The sequence below is a fragment of the Pan paniscus genome, chromosome 18 (genome assembly GCF_029289425.2).
Source record: "Pan paniscus chromosome 18, NHGRI_mPanPan1-v2.0_pri, whole genome shotgun sequence".
Classification (NCBI taxonomy): Eukaryota; Metazoa; Chordata; class Mammalia; order Primates; family Hominidae; genus Pan; species Pan paniscus.
The window spans coordinates 11,727,866-11,747,974 of NC_073267.2; the positions used below are offsets into that span (position 1 = coordinate 11,727,866).

Genomic DNA, 20,109 nt, shown 5'->3' on the forward strand with positions numbered 1-20,109 from the left:
ATCCAGATGCCCCCATGACTCCAGAACTGCCTAAGCCTCACCTTCCTGACCAGTTGGTAATCGTCAACGAAACGGAAGCAGACTCCAAGCCCAGCAAGAACGTGGCCAGGAGCGCAGCCGTGGAGACAGCCAGCCTGTCCCCCAGCCTCGTCCCTGCCCGGCAGCCCACCATTTCCCTGCTCTGCGAGGACACGGCTGACACGCTGAGCGTCGAATCGCTGACCCTTGTCCCCCCAGTTGACCCCCACAGCCTCCGCAGCCTCACCGGCATGCCCCCGCTGTCCACGCCGGCTGCCGCCTGCACAGAGCCCGTGGGCGAAGAGGCTGCATGTGATGAGCCTGTGGGCACCGCTGAGGACTGAGTCAGTGCCGGGGCCTCCCTTTGTGTGTGTGGCCCCGCTGGTAGGGACCCCAGTGCCGCTGACTGGCAAGACACATTGGGAGCACCCACCATTCTCTGCGGCCCCCAGCAGCCATCTCAACCACCTATCCCTGCGCTCCCTTGAATGGGAAGAAGCCCCATGTTGTCCTTGAATTCCTTTTTCACTTTGCATCTCTTCACGTGCAGGCTGGGACCAGCGGAGACACCGCGGCGAATGCAGATGACTGCACCGGCCACTCAGGGAGCTGCCTGGGCTCCGTGTCTCTGAGCCCCGGGTGGCAGGACCCACCGGCACCTCTTTCTTCCTCTGTCATATGGCTCCTCTGTCACCAGCCCCAGTGTGCACAGAAGAATTGGACCAGGTCACTGTACGTAGAAATTTGTAGAAAAGCAGACTTAGATAAACATCTCCTTTGGATATTTATTTCCGCTTTTGGCAGCAGGTGAACATTTATTTTTAAAACTTCTATTTAAAAGAAGTCCAAAAACATCAACACTAAGGTTTGATGTCATGTGAAAAGTGTAATAATACAGTTAAGATTTCATGATCATTTTCACTGGACCTGTCCTGATATTTTGTTTTAGAGTTCTTAGTGTGGCTTTTTCCATTTATTTAAGTGATTCTTTGTTACTCACTAACTCTGCAAGCCTGTGGAATAATGAAGTACCTTCCTGGAAAGTTTAGATTATTTTTTAAACAAAAACAAGGGAGATACATGTATTCTCAGGTACACACAGAGCTGAGAGGGCTGAATGGTTTTCTGCCATAGCAGCCGAGAGGCCTCCCATCATGGAAAGATTTCTCCAGGAAAAGGAGGAATGTAGCCAGCTCCCCACTCAGGACGCTTCCTCATTTCTCTTCACCAAAACCAAACAGAGACAGCTTCCAGCACCTTCTTCAGTGTTACCATCTCTAAGAAGGAACCACTTGGGACCGTGAAGACTCCCGACCCTGTGGCCATGATGGAAATCAAAGGAAGACACCCTCTACGTCACCTGCCCTCGACTGTGTGTGCCCATATGTGCCGAGAGATGGCCCAGAGCCAGTTCCCCTCCAGCTGCAAGGGCATGGTGTCCCCAGAGCTCTGAGTCTGTCACTCTCCCTCTGCTACTGCTGCTGGTCTGAAAATGGAAACCCCATGGTTCCCTTCCCCATTCGGGCTGGGTGTGTACAAGCAAGGACCCAGATGCATCAGACACTGCCCCCAAGATGTTCCTTTCTACTCGGCCAGCTCGTGAGCCGGACACAGCACTCACAGCCCAGGCCGTGATCCACCCTCCCCAAGTCCACCAGGGCCAGCGGCCCCTCACCTCTCTGGTCACTGGTGAGACCTTCCACAACTTTCCTCCAGACCTGCCAGCAGATGTGCCCACCAGGGGCGTTAGGTATCCGCCGGAGCCTGGCCATAGGGTAGTCTTGGGAGCCGCGCTGAGATCTTTTGCCACCTGCATTTTAGAAGAACATAGTCTCTGTCTCCTCGGCCAAGCCAGCTGTCCCCGCAAGGCCTGCCGAGGGCAGTTTTCAACCTCATGAAGGAAACACAGTCCTGCCTAGGAGGGGGAGTGGCGCCCATGGCGACAGGCCTCAGTCCTTAGAAGCCCTCTGGGTAGCTGTGCCCACCCAGCCTTCATGGCTACAGGTACAAGGACCTTTGCTTCCATAGAGAAAAGGCACAGCTCAGAAAGGGGGCCACATGGGCAGAAACCCAAAGGAAGGACAAACCATGACCACCATGGCCATCTGCAGAATCCCTGGAAGAGAAGGAAGGCAGGGTAGGGCTGGGGGAAGACCATCATGGAGAGAAGGACCACAGCATCAGGAGACGGGACACGCCACACCCAGCAGGCAGCCTGTGTGTTGCTTAATTTTTTAAGAGCAAGAGGGGTAGAGAGGATCAAGCTGGCCCTGGCTGGAGCTGGCTAGCCCCTGAGACATGCACTTCTGGTTTTGAAATGACTCTGTCTGTGGGGCAGCAGAAACTAGAGAAGGCAAGTGGCTGCCCCACCCCAAGGCGTGACCAGGAGGAACAGCCTGCAGCTCACTCCATGCCACACGGGTGGGCCACCAGCCTGCTGTCAGAAGTCTCTGGGCTCCAACTGGCCTTGTAACCACTGAGCACTGAAGGAGAGAGGTCTTGGTCAGGGCTGGACAGCATGCCCGGGAGGACCAGCAGAGGATAAAAGGTGACCGGGAGGACCAGCGGAGGATAAACGACACTGCTCAGGGCAGGGCTTCTACCCTGCATCCCTGGCCAAGAAAAGGGCAGTCCCCATGTGGGCTTGCAGGGTCACTCTCAGGGGCCTCTTTCAGCTGGGGCTGGCGACTTGCCTCTGGGGGACACCTCAAGGTGTGTGGGGTGAGGATTTCCTATAACCAGGGCTCCCAGAGGCTTTGCTTATGTAAGGAGGTCTGGGAGCCCATTGGAGGCCACCAGCCATTTTGGCTTCAAAGGACCCCACCTCACCCAGGTCTCAGCAGCAGTGGGCACAGCTATGTCTTCAGGAGCTCCCAGACAGGCCAGTCCAGACAGGACACGCTGGGTCCCGGGCATCCAGAGGAAGAGCCAGGAGTGTGGGAAGGCCCACAGTGGGGGCTGTGGCTTCTGACACTCAGGTCATAGCCTCAGAGGTCTGAGGTCAGCCCCCACAGACCCATCCGGCCCGCCCCCCAAGTCCCTGCAGAGAGCACTTAGAGTTATGGCCCAGGCCCTGGTCCACCCTTCCCCTGTGCACCTCCGGCTGGGTTTGCCAAGTCAGGGAGCAGGGCTGGCCACAGGAACTCCCAAACCTTGGCTTTGAATGTTGTTGTGGAGGTGTGCTCGTCCCTTTCTGGACGTGCAAGGTACCTGTCCCAGCAGGTCAGATGGGGCCAGCTGAGGCGCTCCCCCAGGCAGGAAGGGCCAGCCTTCACCATTGCGTGGGATTGGGAGGAGGGGCCTCCGTGAGCAGCCCCTCCTCTGCCGCTGTCCCAGCCCAGTCCCTCTCCCAGAGCCTTGGCAGCCTCCCACAACCCAGACACTTGCGTTCACAAGCAACCTAAGGGGCAGGTGAAGAAGCGCAGCCCTGCCAGACGCGCTAGATTCCTCTAAGGTCTCTGAGATGCACTGTTTTTAAAAAAGGCATGGGGTGAACTGATTTTGATCTTCTTGTCTAGATGCAATAAATAAATCTGAAGCATTTAATGTAGTCATCTTGATATTGGGCCTACACTGTACGAGTTCCTTATGTTTCCTTGAGCTAAAAATATGTAAATAATTTTTGTCCCAGTGAGAACCGAGGGTTAGAAAACCTCGATGCCTCTGAGCCTCGGGACCGCTCTAGGGAAGTACCTGCTTTCGCCAGCATGACTCATGCTTCGTGAGTACTGAACACGAGGGTGGAAATGAAAACTGGAACTTCCTTGTAAATTTAAACTTGGCAATAAAAGAGAAAAAAAGTTACCAAGAATGTAGCGTGCTGCTCCTGGGGGCTGTGGCAGGAGGCCGTGGCCTGGCACAGGGGAAGGTTCCCAGCCAATGACCCCTCATCCCGGTGCAGCTGCTTGGCAGGGGTGTGGTGGCTGGAGCCCCTCCCTCTCCCTCCTCCCCACACCAGGTTCCCTCCCATCCCCAGGTTCCTAAGAGGTTGTCGGGGCTCATACAACCCGGGAATAACTGCTAAGGGGCAGTTGGCACCATCAGGAAGTGTCCCCGCCCTACCCCTGCCGGGTACAGGGAGCGTGGTCCTCATTCTGCATCTTTTCCCTGTTGGGCAGGTGGCTGCCCATCCAAGCCTCAGGCTCTGCATCTGTGGAGTGGGACAGCCAAGCCCTACCTCGCAGGACAAGCATAGCAAGCAGCCTCATTGTTGCCAGGCCGGGCCGAGGGAAGCAGGAAGGCTCCCCACCGAGGACAGAGGTGAAGTGCGGGGGTGGACATGACTTGGAAACACCAATGTCCACCAGCGTGAAACCCTGAAATCCCTGGAAACGGGATCACAGGTCCTCAAAATCTCACCATCCAGCTTAAACCCTACCCAGAAACGGCAGGAAACTTCTGGGTCTTGAGAGGATAACCAAGTTGAGTGGAGAAAGAATGAACAAGGAACCCCCTTCCCCCACCACATGCCAAGGGTTGGGGTTACGCCAACAGAAGGAGGAAGCCACTGCCCAGGGCAGAGCTGCCCTCCCATGCCCCCGCCTCACCCGGGTCTCAGGCCTCGTGGGCATTTACATGTCTGAGACCCGCTGGGTGACAGCTCCTCCCTCCTTCCATTCCCAGCCCAGGTTCAAACCCAGGGGTCGCCTGGGGCTGGTTGAGAGGCTGGGGCCACGTCTGTGGTGCCCCCAGAGCATGTCTGTATATCCCCTGCTCTGCGGTTGGCAGTGACCTGCATATACCAGCTGCTGTCAGTGTTTTCCCCAGGGCCTCGGGAGGGTTCCACTCGGTAGCCATGAAGCGAAGCCTCGCAGGGTCCAGTGATTATGCCCAACAGGCCCAGAGCGTCCTGACTCTAGCCGGAGGGCAGGGCCAGCAAGGGCAGGTGGTAGTGTCCTGCCTGCGGGTGACCTCTAGGGGAAGACCGATTGCCGGCCAGCCAGCTGCTGGAAACCCCCTTCCCCCACGTCCTGCTGCTCTGTGGCACTTCATGGCGTTGGGAAAAAACCCTTAACGTCTAAAGAGCTGTTCTCCAAAGGAAAGTTGGTTCTGAATCACCCATGGGGTGAAGGGGCTTCCTGGGGATTCACTTAAGGCTGCCCGATGGGCAGTGTGAAGCTTCCCTTCCCTCCACAGGCCCCAGGGCTGCTGGCCCTGCTCCAGCCCTGGGTCTACCTGCCCCACTTAGAGACCAGCCACCTGGGCTCCCCGGCCGTGCGCTTGCCTTGGGGCCCAGACTGCTCTGCAGGTCCCTGCAGTCCTGACACTGCCTGGCTGTCTGACTTCCTCCCAGAGGGCAGCAAGTGCCCCTTGAACACACGCCTGCCGCCTGCCTGTCACCTCCACTGTCGCTTCCTTGCCTTTTTTTTTTTTTTTTTTTTTTGAGACGGGGTCTTGCTATGTTGCTCAGGCCGGAGTGCACTGGTGCGGTCCCAGCTCGCTGCAGCCTAGATCTCCCAGACTCAAGCAATCCTCCCAACTCCGTCTCCTGAGTAGCTGGGCCTACAGGCAAGTGCCACCACACCTGGCTTTGCTTCCTTGACTCTTGGTTTGCCCTTTAAATTCAATTTTTTTTTAAGAGGAAGACTTTTCGCTGGAAACAGAAAACCAGCACCACTGCGGCATTCATTTCCTGGGGCCGCCATGACAAATGATCACAAGCAGGGCAGCTTAAAACAATAGATATTTACTCTCCCACAGTTCTGCAGGCCAGTCTAAAATCAAGCTGCCAGCAGGGCTGCTCCTCATGGAGGCTTAGAGGGAGAAGCGGCCTCCTGCCTGTCTCCCGGCTCCGGTGGCTCCGGCACTTGGCGTTCCTCGCCCCATGAGTGAATCACTCCAGTCCCTGCCTCTCCCCACAGCACCTTCTTCCCCGTGTCTGTGTCAAATCCCCCTCTCCTTTCTCTTGAAAGGACAGCAGTCATTGGATTTAGGGCCCGCCCTGATTGACGGTGGTCTTAATCAAGATCCTTCGTTTCCTCTGCAAAAACCCTATTTTCAAATAACGTCACATTCACAGGGACCAGGTTCAGGACATGGATACCTTTTTAGAAGGGCTCACCATTCAACCCATTACCCTTGCCAGAAATTAAAGATATAAAAACAAATGCAGCACAAGCAAATCCATATCATTAAATTTTTAGCCAGGTCCTAGCACCTGCCACAGGCTCTGGGCCCAGCCTTGCCTGTGCCGTTAATAGGGGAGGCCTATTGGCGCCTAACCAAGATTTCCTCAGTGATAGGATCAGAAGAGCTAAAAGGCCGGGCATGGTGGCTCATGCCTATAACCCCAGCACTTTGGGAGGCTAAGGTGGGCAGATCACTTGAGGTCAGGAGTTCGACACCAGCCTGGCCAACACGGTGAAACCCCGTCTCTACTAAAAATACAAAAATTAACCAGGCCTGTGGTCCCAGCTGCTCAGGAGGCTGAAACAGGAAAATCGCTTGAACCCAGGAGGTGGAGGTTGCAGTGAGCTGAGATCGCACCATTGCACACCAGCTTGGGCAACAGAGTGAGACCCTGTCTCAAAAAAAAAAAAAAATGCTGACAGAAGAAAAGAACCAGCTCACTCTGGGACTAGAGTATTTAAGTCTGAGTCCTTGTACCCCTAAATGTTATCCCAGATCAGAGATGCCACTATGACACACACATATCACAGTGTGTTGCGAACTGTGGAATTCTTTTTTTTTTTTTTTTTTTGGGAGACAGGGTCAAGCTCTGTCACCAAGGCTGGAGAGCAGTGGGGCGATCATAGTTTACTGCAGCCTCCACCTCCTGGACTCAGACGATCCTCCTTCCTCAGCCTCCCAGAGAGCTGGGACCACAGGCACATGCTGCCGCTCCCGGTTAATTTATTAATTTTTTCATAGAGACAAGGTCTCACTTGCGCAGGCTGATCTCAAACTTCTAGGCTCAAGCAATCCTCCTGCCTCAGCCTCCCAAAGCACTAAGACAAGAGGCGTGAGTCACAGCGCCCAGCCTTGCAATTCTTATTTCAGTTCTCCCTCTCCAATAGACTCACCCACAGGCAACGACTGTGTTTTATTTTCACCTGTTCTGTGGGAGCTGGGTGCAGGCTCTGGCCCATGAGCTCTCTGTGCCTGTATGTTGGATGGATGGATGGACTGATGGATGAAGTCATTCTTGGATACAGTTCCAGATTCTTAAAGCCTGAATTCCATTCAGTTCTCCATGCCCATGGCCCTAACTTTCAGCCTCTCCCTATGTGTGCTCACTCTGGTGTCTTCCAGGCCTTACCAGGGCCAGCCAAAGATCTTCAGGAGAATTTGCCCGGGCCAGGTTGCCAAGGGTAGGAGTGTTTGAGGGATTTCCTCTGCCACCATCAGAAATTCTGTGTCCCCCAACCCTCCACAGGTATCTGAGCTGAGACCGAGCTGCTGCTGGTATCTCAGTGACGAGCGAGACCTCAAGCAGGGTGGAGTAGGTGGCAGTGCAGGCTTTGGAGTTGCTGACAAGGTTCAAGTCCCTGCACCAATGCTCCCCATCCCTGTGGCCTTGAGTACATGGTGACACCGCATGAGGCTCAATTTCCTCATCTGTAAAATGGGAACCTTTCTGGCAGTGTCCTTGCTTGTGTAGATGAAGTGGGGGCAGGTAAATCAAGCACCAGTACCCAGCCTGGCACATGCAATTTCAGCCAGGGGGTCTCACCAACGGCCCAGCCAGAAAAACAGGCTTCAGCCCAGGCCCAGGCCCCCTCAGGTACATGTACCCCCTCAGGTACAAAGCCAGCACCTGTGGGGTACAGCTGAGCCCTGGAATTGTTTAAGGTCCCCAGCTGATCCTCAGGGGCAGCTGTGATGATTCAGTTTATGTGTCAGCCTGACTGGGCTAAGGGGTGCCCAGATAGCGGCATGACATGATTTCCAAGTGTGACTGGGAGGGTGTTTCTGCAAGAAAGTAGAATTTGCGGTAGGGCGCGGTGGCTCATGCCTGTAATCCCAGCACTTCGGGAGGCTGTGGTGGGTGGATCACTTGAGGTCGGGAGTTCGAGACCAACCTGACCAACACGGTGAAATCCTGTCTCTACCGAAAATACAAAAATTAGCTGGGCGTGGTGGTGGGCACCTATAGTCTCAGCTACTCAGGAGGCTGAGGCATGAGAATCGCTTGAACCCAGGAGGCAGAGGTCTGCAGTGAGCCGAGATTGGCCACTGCACTCCAGCCTGGGTGACAGAGTGAGACCCTATCTCAAAAAAAAAAAGTGGGGGCTGGGGGAGAGAGTAGCATTTGAACAAGTAGACTGAGTGAAGAAGATCGCCCTCACTACTGTGGGCGGCCACCATTCAATCCATTGAGGGCCCAAATAAAACAAGGAGGAAAAAGGTAAAATTTGCTTTCTGCTCGATCCCGTATGTCCATCTTCGCCTGCCCTTGGACATCAGAGGCCTTGGCTCTCGGGCCTTCCAGCTTGGACTGGAACGACACTGGCTTTCCTGGGCCTCCCAGCTTGCAGACAGCAGATTCTAGGACCCCTTGGCCTCCAGAATTGCATGAGCCAATTCCCATAATACAGATGGCCCCCAACTTATAAGGGTTCAACTGACAATTTTTCAACCTTATGACAGGTTTATCGAGGTACTAAAGTTGTTTTCAACTTAGGATGTGTTTATTGGGATGTAGCCTCATTGTAAATTGAGGGGCATCTGTAAATCTCATTTTTAATTTCATTTTATTTTAGAAACAGGGTCTCACTCTGTCACCCAGGCCGGAGTGCAGTGTTGCCATCAAAGCTCACTGCAGCCTCGAACTCCCAGGCTCAAGCGATCCTACCGCCTCCGCCTCCCGAGCATCTGGGACTACGGGCATGCGCCAGCACACTTGGTAATTTATTTTTTTTTTTTGTCTCACTATGTTGCCCAGGCTGATCTTGAACTCCTGGCCTCAAGTGATCATCCTGCCTCAGGCTCCCAAAGTGCTGGGATTACAGGCATGAACCACAGTGCCCAGCCTGTAAATCTATATATCTATACCTGCCTACCTATCTACCTACCTATCTGTATCTCCTGTTGGTTCTGTTTCTCTGAAGAATCCTGACTGATACAGCACCCAAAATAAGAAGCCAGCCTGGCCCACCTCTGCAGCCCACCTTGGCCACACCCCACCACTTGGAGCACACAAGCCCTCTGCCCTGTCCTGGAAGACCCCTCAACTTATTCCCCTCCCAGGACCTTGGCACCTGCCTTTCCTCCCTCCAGCCCCCTCCCCAACCTCTGCACCTGCACCCATCCTCTGTCGTTATCCTTTGTCCACAGAATCAGTGTTACTTCCAGGGACTATTCTGACGTCAGACCCCTGCTTTCCTCCATCAGCAGCTGCCACCCATTTCTTTCCTGGCGTTTGTCACACCTCAAAGGATTTTTGTTTCTTTGCCATGAGCAAAATCTCATGGCTTTCGTTTGGGGAACCCCTGACATCAGAGGCCTGAAAGGAGGACACAGTGCAGCTGGTTTATTTGGGTAGTGGCCCCAGGAAGCTGGAGTGGGAGCTGGGAGAGAAGGGCAGGAGGCCAGTAGACAGGGCACAGCTGGCCTGGTCACCGCCAGACACTGCTGGGGGCACTTGATACTCAGCCTCTCTGGAGCCCCTCTGCAGAGCTGCATAGATGAGCCTTGGGACTGGTCCTGGGAGGGGCAGGAGGTCAGGCATTTATCCCCCAACTCTCATGCCCTGTTGGCTGAGGACTGTCCCATGCCATGAAGGTCCTGCTTCCTCCCAGCTGCCTCGCCTGGAGCTGAGATGGCTCCTGAGTGAGCTCCTCATTTGGACAGAAAATTGGAGACTCAACAGGCACATGGGCTGGAAGACTGGTGGGGGCCTGGGGACCTGGAGTGGATGCAGGGAGGCGCTACCAGACCCCAAACACAGTAGCCACAGCCCCCAAACCAGAGGTTATAAATGGGCAGCCCCTGGGTCCAGTGCAGCCCCTCTGTGTGTTCCGTTTAGCCATCAAAGGCTTTTAAAAGAACCATTGAGCCAAGCTTTTAAACGTCGGGGATCTGGTACAAATACCTGGATTCCTGGCTTCTCTTTAAAAATCACATGTGAGGATCTTGGGCCCTTGTCCACCTGGATAGAAGTACAGACTAGTGTTTGGCAGGTGTGGGCTCCCCACCCTGTCAGCTCCCCCAACACCTGGGTCTAGGGGCAGACTGGTGATCGGTGGCTGGTACAGTATTTTCTCCTTACCCTGACCCCTTCACCTCCAGTAGCCCTTCCGAACCCCTGGGTCAGGTGCAGGGAGCTCAATATTTGATTAGCCCAGCCCCTGTGGGTAAACTGAGGCCACCCTCCTGAGCACTCTCCACTGCTACCCGCATGTCCCCTCCCCAAGAAGGCAGCTAAAAATATTCAAGTTGCTGCCCTATGGGCCGAGACCCAGGGCCTCCTCACTCTCTCATTCCACCTCTGCCTGTGTGCCTGCTTGGGCTGCATCCTGGGGACACAGAGGTGACCTGAACACAGCCATTGCCCTCACAAAGGACAGGATCTAACAACAGACAGGCAGACCATGACTTCCCAGCTGTGGCATCTGCACACAGGGCACAGAAACTAACTTCTTAGGCCTCCATTTCCTCATCTGGAAAATGGGTCGCTCCCTGGGTTCCCTCTCCCCATTTGCATGCCCCAGCGGATGGTAGGAACCACTCCGCTTGTTCATTCAATCCCCGTGTTTGTTCTTTGGCTCCACTCTGCAGCACTAGCTCCTGGGCCAGGCTGGGCATGGCGTAGATGGAAGATGGTAAAGAAGCCAGCTAGAAAGGCAGGAATGCAGCGTGACGGTGCCATACCCAGAGGGCCTGCCTGGGCAGCCCCCAGAGGCCTTCAAAGCTACACTGGAGAGCTTGGCCGAGGGACCAATGGCAATGGCACACACTGAAGTGTTTTAGACAAAAAAAACCGCATGGCTGGATGTGGCTGGCAAGAAGATGGCCGGAGCTGCAGGTGACGAGTGATCAAGAGGAGCCCATGTCAGTGGGGACAGGTCACAGCTGAAGTGGGTGACCTGCAACATGTTCAGCAGGTAAAATTGACAGGTTTGGTCGGACTGGCCACAAGGGAGAGGACGGGTAAAGGACAGCTTTTGGTCTCTGGCCAGGCCGGCGGCTCAACAAGTGTCCAAACAAACCATCCGTGTGCCCGGTGTCTACCTGAGCTGCCGTCACCTCTTCCTTTGCCGGGTTTCATTTTTCTCTTTTGCTGTGTTGCTGCAACTGGTTGCCAAAAGGACTGCACAGCTCTCCTGGCAATTTGGCAAAGTCTAGAACAACAGTATTTCCCATAATCTCACCATTAAAGGACAACTCTTGTGGACATCCTGGCAGATTTCTTTCTGGTCTTTTTTCTATGCATTTTAGAATTGAAATAACACAGTGGGTGTCTTTTCATGTCATGCTTTTGACCCAGCGCGACATGATATGGTTCATCATTTCTCCACGATCCTGGAAACTCCATTTTTTTTTTTTTTTTTTTTTTTTTTGAGATGGAGTCTCATGCTGTTGCCTAGGCAGGAGTGCAGTGGTGCCATCTCAGCTCACCGCAACCTCTGCCTCCCGGGTTCAGGCAATTCTCCTGCCTCAGTGTGCTGAGTAGCTGGGACTACAGGCATGCACCAACATGCCCGGCTGATTTTTGTATTTTTAGTAGAGATGGGTTTTCCTCATGTTGCCCTGACTCATCTCAAACTCCTGGGCTCAAGCAATTTGCCCATCTCAGCCTCCCAAAGTGCTGGGATTACAGGTGCAAGCCACTGAGCCTGGCCATGGAAACTCCATTTCTAAAGTGTGTAACAAGTTCTGCTGCAGGGAATGTATCCCTGTGGCTAGCTATGCACCCTCTTGGTCTATCCACATTTTATATTACCTCCCTAGAAGAGGTCCTGAGCATGGGAATTACTAGATCATAGAAAGGTAAACCATCTTAAGACTCTGGCTACAAATTGCCAGATTGCTTTCCAAAAATATTGGACCACTGACACTCTCACCAGCGATGTACACAAGTGCCCATCTCCAAATGGGCCTCCCCACCGCCAAATGTTGTACATTTTAAATCTTTCCCGATTTACAGCCCAGCTCAGAGTTCACCTTCTCTGAGAAGCCTCCTCAGATTTCCCCTCTCCATCCTCGACATTCCCACAGCCAGCGGCCCCACTCCCTCCACTTGTCCCTAGTCCATCCCAGCTGGAGGTCTGACGTTCCAGGGCTGGAGTCTCCTCTGTTCCAGGTGAGGCCCCCAGCAGCTTCCCAGCCTCAATCAGCCTGCCTATTTTGAGTCTCTTGTAGATGGTGGGAAGCCTTCTAGTAGTATCATCTTCTTTTACAGAACAGCAACTGAGACCCAGACCAGGGAGGCTGAGTGACTGATCCTGGGTCACACAGCTATGAGGCAGTGTTGCTGCAGCTAAAATAGCAGCAAAAACTCCCACTTAATGGGCACTTCCTCCAGGCCAGGCTTAGCTAAGCAGTTTCTACGCCTAATCGGAGTTCATACTCCCAGTAACCTTGCTGTGCTGGGACTATTATTATCCCCATTTTACAGATGGCGAACCCTTGAACCAGGGCCACTTGGCTCAGAAGCGAAGTCCCCCCTGGGACTTGGACCTAAAATCTGAAGTCGGCAGTGCCTTGAGCAGGAGTCCACGAGCCTGGTCCAGTGCCCTGGGCCTGGCATCCTTTGCCTCTCACAGAGCAGATACAGGCAGCCAAAGACAGAAGGAGCCCCCACCCCACACCATGACCAGGGCCAGAGCAGGCCTTGTGCCAGCTCCAGGTGCCACAGCAGGGCACCTGCCCCACCCCGCCCCCACCTTGGGTTGCCCTGCAGATTCACAGGAACAGCCTGGAGCCCACCCAATCTCAGTGGCTTCTTTCGAACATGCTTATCTCCCACCCCTTATTGACTTGGGGCTTTTCCTGCCAATCTGCCCAAGCGGGAACAGCCCTTTTCAGGGTAACTGCTGCCAAAATCCATTGGCGCAGCGCACCATCTGCCTGGGCCTTGATGGCATCTGTCACGAGAGGTGGGAACTAGAAAGCCCCATCCTCGGGCCCCTCCCCAGGAGGCTTCAGCAGGTGGAGAGGGAAGGCTTGGCTTCTCCCAGGACTTGAACATTTATCCAGCAAAACTTAGCTGGGCACAGTGGCTCACATCTGTAATCCCAGCACTTTTGGGAGTCTGAGGTGGGAGAATCACTTGAGCCCAGGAGTTTGAGACCAGCCTGACCAACATGGCGAAACCCCGTCTCTACTAAAAATACAAAAAATAGCTGGGTGTATTGGCATGCGCCTGTAGTCCCAACTACTCAGGTGGCTGAGGCATGAGAATCGCCTGAACACAGGAGACGGAGGTTGCAGTGAGCTGAGATCATGTCACTGCACTCCAGCTTGGGTGATAGAGTGGCACTTTGTCTAAAAAAACAAAAAACAAAGAAACAAAAAACGTTGACTGAGCACATACTGTGTACCAGACACTGTACAGGTCACTAGGGAGGCAGCAGTAAATGACTCAGACAAGGGAGGGAAGGACCTCCCAGCAGGGGACATAGGCAACAAAGAAAATTAAAAATAGGTAAATTCTATAAAAATACAGCCAAGGAAGGGGGATCAGCAGGCCAGTAAGGGGAAGAAAGGAGCTACCATTTTAAACCAGGAGGTCAGGGAAGGTTGTTCTGAGAAAGGACTTTGAGCAGAGATTGAAGGGGGTGAGTTAGAGAACCTCATGAATGTCTGGGGTGGCAGCACCCCAGGCAGAGGGAACAGCCAGTGCAAAGGCCCTGGAGCACCCTGGAGGAGCTGCGAGCACTGGCATGGCTGGAGAGGAGCCAGGGAGAGTAAGGGTAGAGGTGTCAGAGCAATGATGGGGAAGACCGGGGAGGCCACAGAGGATACCTTGGCCTCTCCTCTGAGAAGGATGGGGAGCCCTGGAGGACTGGGAGGAGAGGGCTGTGGCACAACCCAGGTTTTAACAGGACCACTCAGACCTCTGCTTGGAGAACACCCTGGGGCAGGGTGAGGGTGGAGGCCAGGAGGTCAGCTAGGAGGTGACTGCCAAAAGTCCAGCTTACCAGTCTCACAGGGGAGGGCTCCCAGAGACATGTACACACACACACACACACATACACAGGTGTGCAATGCATGTGTGTACACATATGTACACACATGTACAGAGAGACCCTGGGGCTAGACAAGCATGGTTTTAACTCCTGATTCTACAACCAACTTTCTGTGTGACCAAGAGCAAGTGACTGGACATCTCTGAACTTCAGTTTCCCCTCCTGCAAGATGGAAGTTCAGACACCTTCCTTCCAGAGTGCCTGTGTGCAAAGTCTACACACCAGCTTCACCAAGAGGGGTCATGAGTGGCTGGCCCCCAGCAGGCACTCATACAGTGACCCTTTTCTCCTTGACGTGCCACAAGATTGGTGAATAAACCAGTTGCCCTTGTCTCTGGCTTCAGGGAGTGGCTACTGAGAGGTGCCTTGCAGTCCCATGACCCTCTGGGCAGGATTGTCCCAGGCTGGGCAGGGGGCTGAAGAAGCTACCACTGCCTTTAGGGAGCTGCAGTCCCTGGACAGGCAGCCCCATAAGCAGCCCCAGTGCAGGGTCCAGCCACCCACCTAGGACACTCCAGGCTCAGTGGCTACTCACAGAGCTTCCTCTCATGCTTTTCAGCTGTGAGAAGGTGATTGTGAGAAACGCTTTCTAAAAGCCAAGCCTATCCTTTGTTATTCTACTTGCCTTTGTTATTCCACAAACAAAAATCACCATCATCATTTTGTCTTCCCTGGCATCATCTTCATCATCTTTTTTTTTTTTTTTTTTTTTTTTTTTTTTAGACGGAGTCTGGCTCTGTCGGCTAGGCTGGAGTGTAGTGGCATGATTTCGGCTCACTGCCACCTCCACCTCCCAGGTTCAAGCGATTCTCCTGCCTCAGCCTCCTGAGTAGCTGGGATTACAGGCAAGTACCACCACCACCAGCTAGTTTTTTGTATTTTTAGTAGAGTTAGGGGTTCATCATGTTGGCCAGGCTGGTCTTGAACTCTTGACCTCAGGTGATCCACCTGCCTCAGTCTCTCAAAGTGCTGGGATTACAGGTGTGAGCCATGGTGCCTGGCCCATCTGCATCATAACTTTTCTTCTTTCTCCTCTTCCTCTCTTCCCCTTCCTCTTCATCCTCTTCCTCTTCTTCTTTCTCTTCATCATCAGTCATTATCATAATGATCATCTTTTCCTCCTCCTCCTCCTCCTCATCTTTTCCTTCTTTGCCTCCCTCTTCCTCCTCCTCCTGCTCTTCTTCTTCTTCCTCCTCTTCCTCCTCTTCTCCTCCTCCTCCTTCCTTCTTCCTTCTCCTTCCTCCTCTTCTTTTTGGAGATGGGATCTCACTCTGTCACCAAGGCTGGAGTACAGTGGTGCAATCTCAGCTCACTGTAACTGCTGTCTCCCAGGCTCAAGGGATTCTTCCACCTCAGCCTCCCAAGTAGCTGGGAGGTGCACACCATCACATCTGGCTAACTTTTGTGTTTTTTTGTACAGACAGGGTCTCACCATGTTGCCCAGGCAGGTCTCAAACTCCTGGCCTGAAGCAATCCTCCCACCTTGGCCTTCCAAAGTACTGGGATTATAGGTGTGAGTCACCACACTGGCCTTGTTTTATTTTCATTGCATTTATTTAGTTACCTGCTATTTGTGGCAAGCTGGGCTGGTGTTCTGCTCGTAGAGTATTGTGGGGTGTCCTTTTAAGTTGAAATTACCTTTTAAAAGTGTTGCGTTTTAAATAAATTGTTAAATAATGGTGCTCAGCCATGGTTAAACCACAGAAGTGGTACTTTAAAGACTTGAATTAGAAGAAGGATGGCCTACAAGTTAGACCTGAGCCCCTTAGCCTGGCAGTCTAATCGCTGGACTGTTGATTTACTTTTCAACTATCTTAGCCTCCGAGAGGCTCTTCATTACCTTGACATTTGCTATTTTGTGTTTCAGAGCCTTTGCAGGCGATTTCTTGGGCCTGGTGAACTCATGCATCCTTCAAAGCCCTGCTCAAGCCTCAGCTCCCTGGGGAAGCAGGTCCAGGCTTCTGTGAGTTGTTGGGAGCCCCTCAGCTCTGCCCCCTGTAGCCCTTTGTTCATGGTTTTTGGGGTCAGTCACCCTCAGTGCCTGCCCAGCAGCCACATGCATGTCTCTGCCCATAGAGCCCCATTGTGTACACCAGGCACTGAGCCCAGCACCAAGGGAGAAATCATCGCCATCCTCTTTTCCTTCCAGTGATTGGTCCAGGGGGTAAGCATGTGACCTTCTTTTACCCAGTGAGATATAAGGAGTAGGGGAATTTTGGATGGAGAGGGGAGAGCTTCCTGAAAAGATATTCCTCCCTGACAAATTAAAGATCCTGGAAGAGAAAGATATTTTCCCCCCTCAGGATCTGTTCTCCTAAGGAGGTGATGTATGGGGCTGGGGCAGCCTTGTTAGAACCATGAGGCACAGAAGCCACAGCAAGAACAGGGGCTGTCTCGTGCCAAAGCAAGCTCAAGGGGGCAGATGGAGGGCAGAGGTTCAGAGGGTTGGGAGCCTGGGGGTCAGGCTGGGATAGGGTGATGGGTAGGCAGACCCCAGGCCAAGGGAGGGAAAGGAGCTGAAGCCTCAAACACAGAAGGCACAACCCACAGCCCCTCCTCCCCCTCACACCATTTCCTCCCTTCTGCCTCCTCTCCTTCCTCTTCTAGCTCATGTTTTTCACTCCCACATCCATTCATGCACTCATACTTCCTGTGTCTTTTTATTCTTTCCTTTTTTTTTTATCCTCCAGACAGAGTTTCGCTCTATCGCCCAGGCTGGGGTGCATGATCTCGGCTCACTGTAGCCTCCACTTCCCGAGTTTAAGTGATTCTCATGCCTCAGAAGTCAGGGAGTGGTTTCTCCAGCTGGTTCTGGCTCAGCCTCTCCCATGAGGCTGCAGTTAGGATATGGGCAGGGGTATTCTCCTGAATAGCTGGGATTACAAGTATGCACCACCATGCCTAGCTAATTTCTGTATTTTTCAGTAGAGATAGGGTTTCACCATGTTTCCCAGGCTGATCTCGAACTCCTGACCTCAAGTGATCCACTCGCCTCAGCCTCCCAAAGTGTTCGGATTACAGGCGTGAGCCACCATGCCCAGTCCACTCATACTTTCAATAAGCATTCATTATGTACTTACTGTGCTCAGGCCCCTTGGAAGGAGCAAGAGGATTGGCAGTAATAACAGCAACCCATGTGGATTCAGCAGCTTGGTGGTTTTATTTCTATTTTTATTTGGAGACAGGATCCCACTCTGTCACCCAGACTGGAGTGCTGGGGCACGATCATGGCTCTCTGCAGCCTTGACTTCCTGGGCTCAAGTGATCCTCCCACCTTAGCCTCCCGGGTAGCTAAGACTACAGGCATGCACCAACACACCTGGCTAATATTTTCTATTTTAAGTAGAGAAGAGGTCTCGCTATGTTGCCCAGGCTGGTCTCGAACTCCTGAGCTCAAGCAATCCTCCCACCTCCATCTCCCAAAGTGCTGGTCCTATAGGCATGAGCCACCGCACCTGGACAACTTGGTGGCTTTCAAATATGTCCGCAAATTCTTTGACACCCCTGCCTTCAAAAGATAGAGCTTAACTGTCCTTCCTCTACGTGTAGACTGCACCCACTTCTAATGAATAGATGTGGAAGCAATGATGTGTAACATCCAAGATTAGGATATAAAAGGCATTGCAGCCTCCTCTTTCCTCTCTCTCAGGTCACTTTCCCTGGGGGTAGTCAGCTGTCGTGTCACGAGGACATTCAAACAGCCCTGTGGGAAGACCCATGTGACAAGGAGCTGAGGCCTCCAGCAAACAGCCAGGTGAGTGAGCCATCTCTGAAGCAGAGCCTCCAGCCCCGGCCAAACCTTCAGATGATGCAGCCCCTGCCCATATCCTAACTGCAGCCTCATGGGAGAGGCTGAGCCAGAACCAGCTGGAGAAACCACTCCCTGACTTCTGACCCTCAGAAGCAGTGCCAAATCATGAATGTTTATTATTTTAAGCTGTTAAACTTTGGGGATAATTTGTTATGTGGCAGTAGATAAGCAACACAAGTAAAAGGCATTGCTTTACTAAGTGCCTTATGTGTATTAATGTATTCAATTCTCCCAACAATGTTATGTCTTTCCAGATGAAGACCATGAGGCACAGAGAGGTTTGTTAACTTGCCCAAGGTCACACAGCTGGTAAGTGGGACAATCCTGGAGGAACATTGAGTCCAGAAAGGAGATCAGACTTGCAGATTTTTTTTTTTTTTTTTTTGAGATGGAGTCTCTCTCTGCCACCCAGGCTGGAGTGCAGTGGCACAATCTTTGCTCACTGCAGCCTCCGCCTCCTGGGTCCAAGAGATTCTCCTACCTTAGCCTCTCGAGTAGCTAGGACTACAGTGCCCGCCACCATGCCCTGCTAATTTTTGTATTTTTAATACAGAAGGGGTTTCGCCATGTTGGCCAGGCCGGTCTCGAACTCCTGACCGCGGGTGATCCACCCATCTCAGCCTCCCAAATTGCTGATATTACAGGTGGGAGCCACCGTGCTTGGCCAAAGATCATTTTAATACCAGGTAGGGAGTGTGGGAATTGCTCGTTCTGGGGAGGTGAAGAAAGGAAGACAGCAGCCCTGGCTGGACCCTGAGTGTGTGGGCTGTGAAAGCCCACAGAGGATGGGAGTGGGCAGGTGCAGTGGAAATCAGAGGAGCCTGTGAGCTGCTTCTTGGTGGGACTGGGAGCGACCCATGAACACACAGGCTGAGAGTGGGCCTGAGACTGTGCCCACCCAGTACCCACGGCCTATGAGAGGCGTGTAGAAAAGGCCGGAAGTCCCCCTGCACCCAGGTCCTGGGAATCCCAGAACCAGCGAGAGGCCTGGGTGTCTGTGTGTCTTGGTTAGGGCAGCCTAGGTTGTGCTGCAGAGTCAAGCCTCAACTCACAGTGGCTCAGCACAGCCGGGCTGTGGTTCTGGACCCACCACGTGTCCCGCATGGGGTGGCAGGGACCGAGCCCATTATAGTCACTCAGGTTCCTAGGCTGATGGAGGCCTCACGCTCTTACAGTGCTGCCGCCTCAACATGAGGTTTCAGGGCTTCCCACAGTGGAAGGAGACTGGAGAGAGCCACCAGCTCTGAAACGACAGCCCAGGAAGACACAGGTTGCTTCTGCTCACATTTCACTCCGTGAAGCAAGGCCCAGGACCACACTGACCTGCAAGGGGGTACACGCCCAGGAGGAGAGAACTGAACACCTTGGGGGATCTAGCAATGTCTCCCACACTCCAGAAGGCCGCAAACCCGAGAACCATGCTGCCCAGAATGAATGCCACAGTGGGACCAGCCACAGCCAGACAGATTCCACTCCAGGACACCCAAGGCCAGGCACAGCCCCAGAGCCAACTAGAGGCTCAGAAGACCCCTCTCCCATTAGGACGCCACCCCTAGGGAAAGGGATGGGGTGGGAAGAAAACAAAAACAGGAGTCCTGAATCGAAAGAGTGAACCCAGAAAGAGACTGTGCGAAAGCATAGAGACCTTTAAGTGACAAGAGCAGGGTCCCGGCCATCAGCAGGAATGGGCGTCGGGAGAGAAGAGAAACAAGCTGCCCTGCACAGCCCCACGCCAGTGGGCCCTGCTCCATGCATTTCCCACCCATCAGCTCCTTCTGCCCTCCGACCCTAGGAGCAGGCTCTGTTGTTCCCCCATTTCACAAAGAACCCAAGACCCAGGCAGGTTAGCGTAAGAATACGCCAAGGCAGGCAGATCGCTTGAGCCCAGAAGTTTGAGACCAGCCTGGGCAAAACCCCCATCTCCACAAAAAGTACCAAAATTCGCCAGGCAGGGTGGCATGTGCCTGTATTCTCAGCTACTGAACAGGCTGAGGTGGGAGGATTGCTTAAGCCCAGGAGTTAGAGGCCGCAGTGAGTCGTGATCGCACTGCTACACTCCAGCCTGGGCAACAGAGCACGACCCTGTCTTTTTTTAAAAAAGGAAAGAAGGAAGGAAAGAAGGAAGGGAGGAAGGGAAGGGAGGGAAGG

At 53.4% G+C, this 20,109-nt stretch overlaps 1 protein-coding gene and 1 long non-coding RNA gene across 6 annotated transcripts in view; both read left to right on the top strand.

The window, feature by feature from the left end:
- Positions 1-3,829, top strand: part of CLEC16A (C-type lectin domain containing 16A) — a 236,640-nt gene extending 232,811 nt beyond the window's left edge. For 4 of the 5 annotated variants that reach the window (XM_055099547.2, XM_008960366.5, XM_055099548.2 and 1 more), the window contains one exon: positions 7-3,829. In XM_055099547.2, coding sequence (XP_054955522.2) covers positions 7-362 — 356 coding nt within the window. In that variant the 3' untranslated portion in view covers positions 363-3,829. The remainder of the gene's footprint in view (positions 1-6) is intronic. The other variant, XM_055099550.2, reaches the window with a different exon arrangement.
- A 4,198-nt stretch (positions 3,830-8,027) lies between these two features.
- Positions 8,028-20,040, top strand: LOC129394182 (uncharacterized). Its single transcript, XR_008621349.2, has 5 exons — positions 8,028-8,863; positions 10,738-11,063; positions 16,018-16,113; positions 17,800-17,904; positions 18,216-20,040. It is a non-coding gene; the product is annotated as an uncharacterized LOC129394182 (long non-coding RNA).
- Positions 20,041-20,109: the final 69 nt, after the last annotated feature.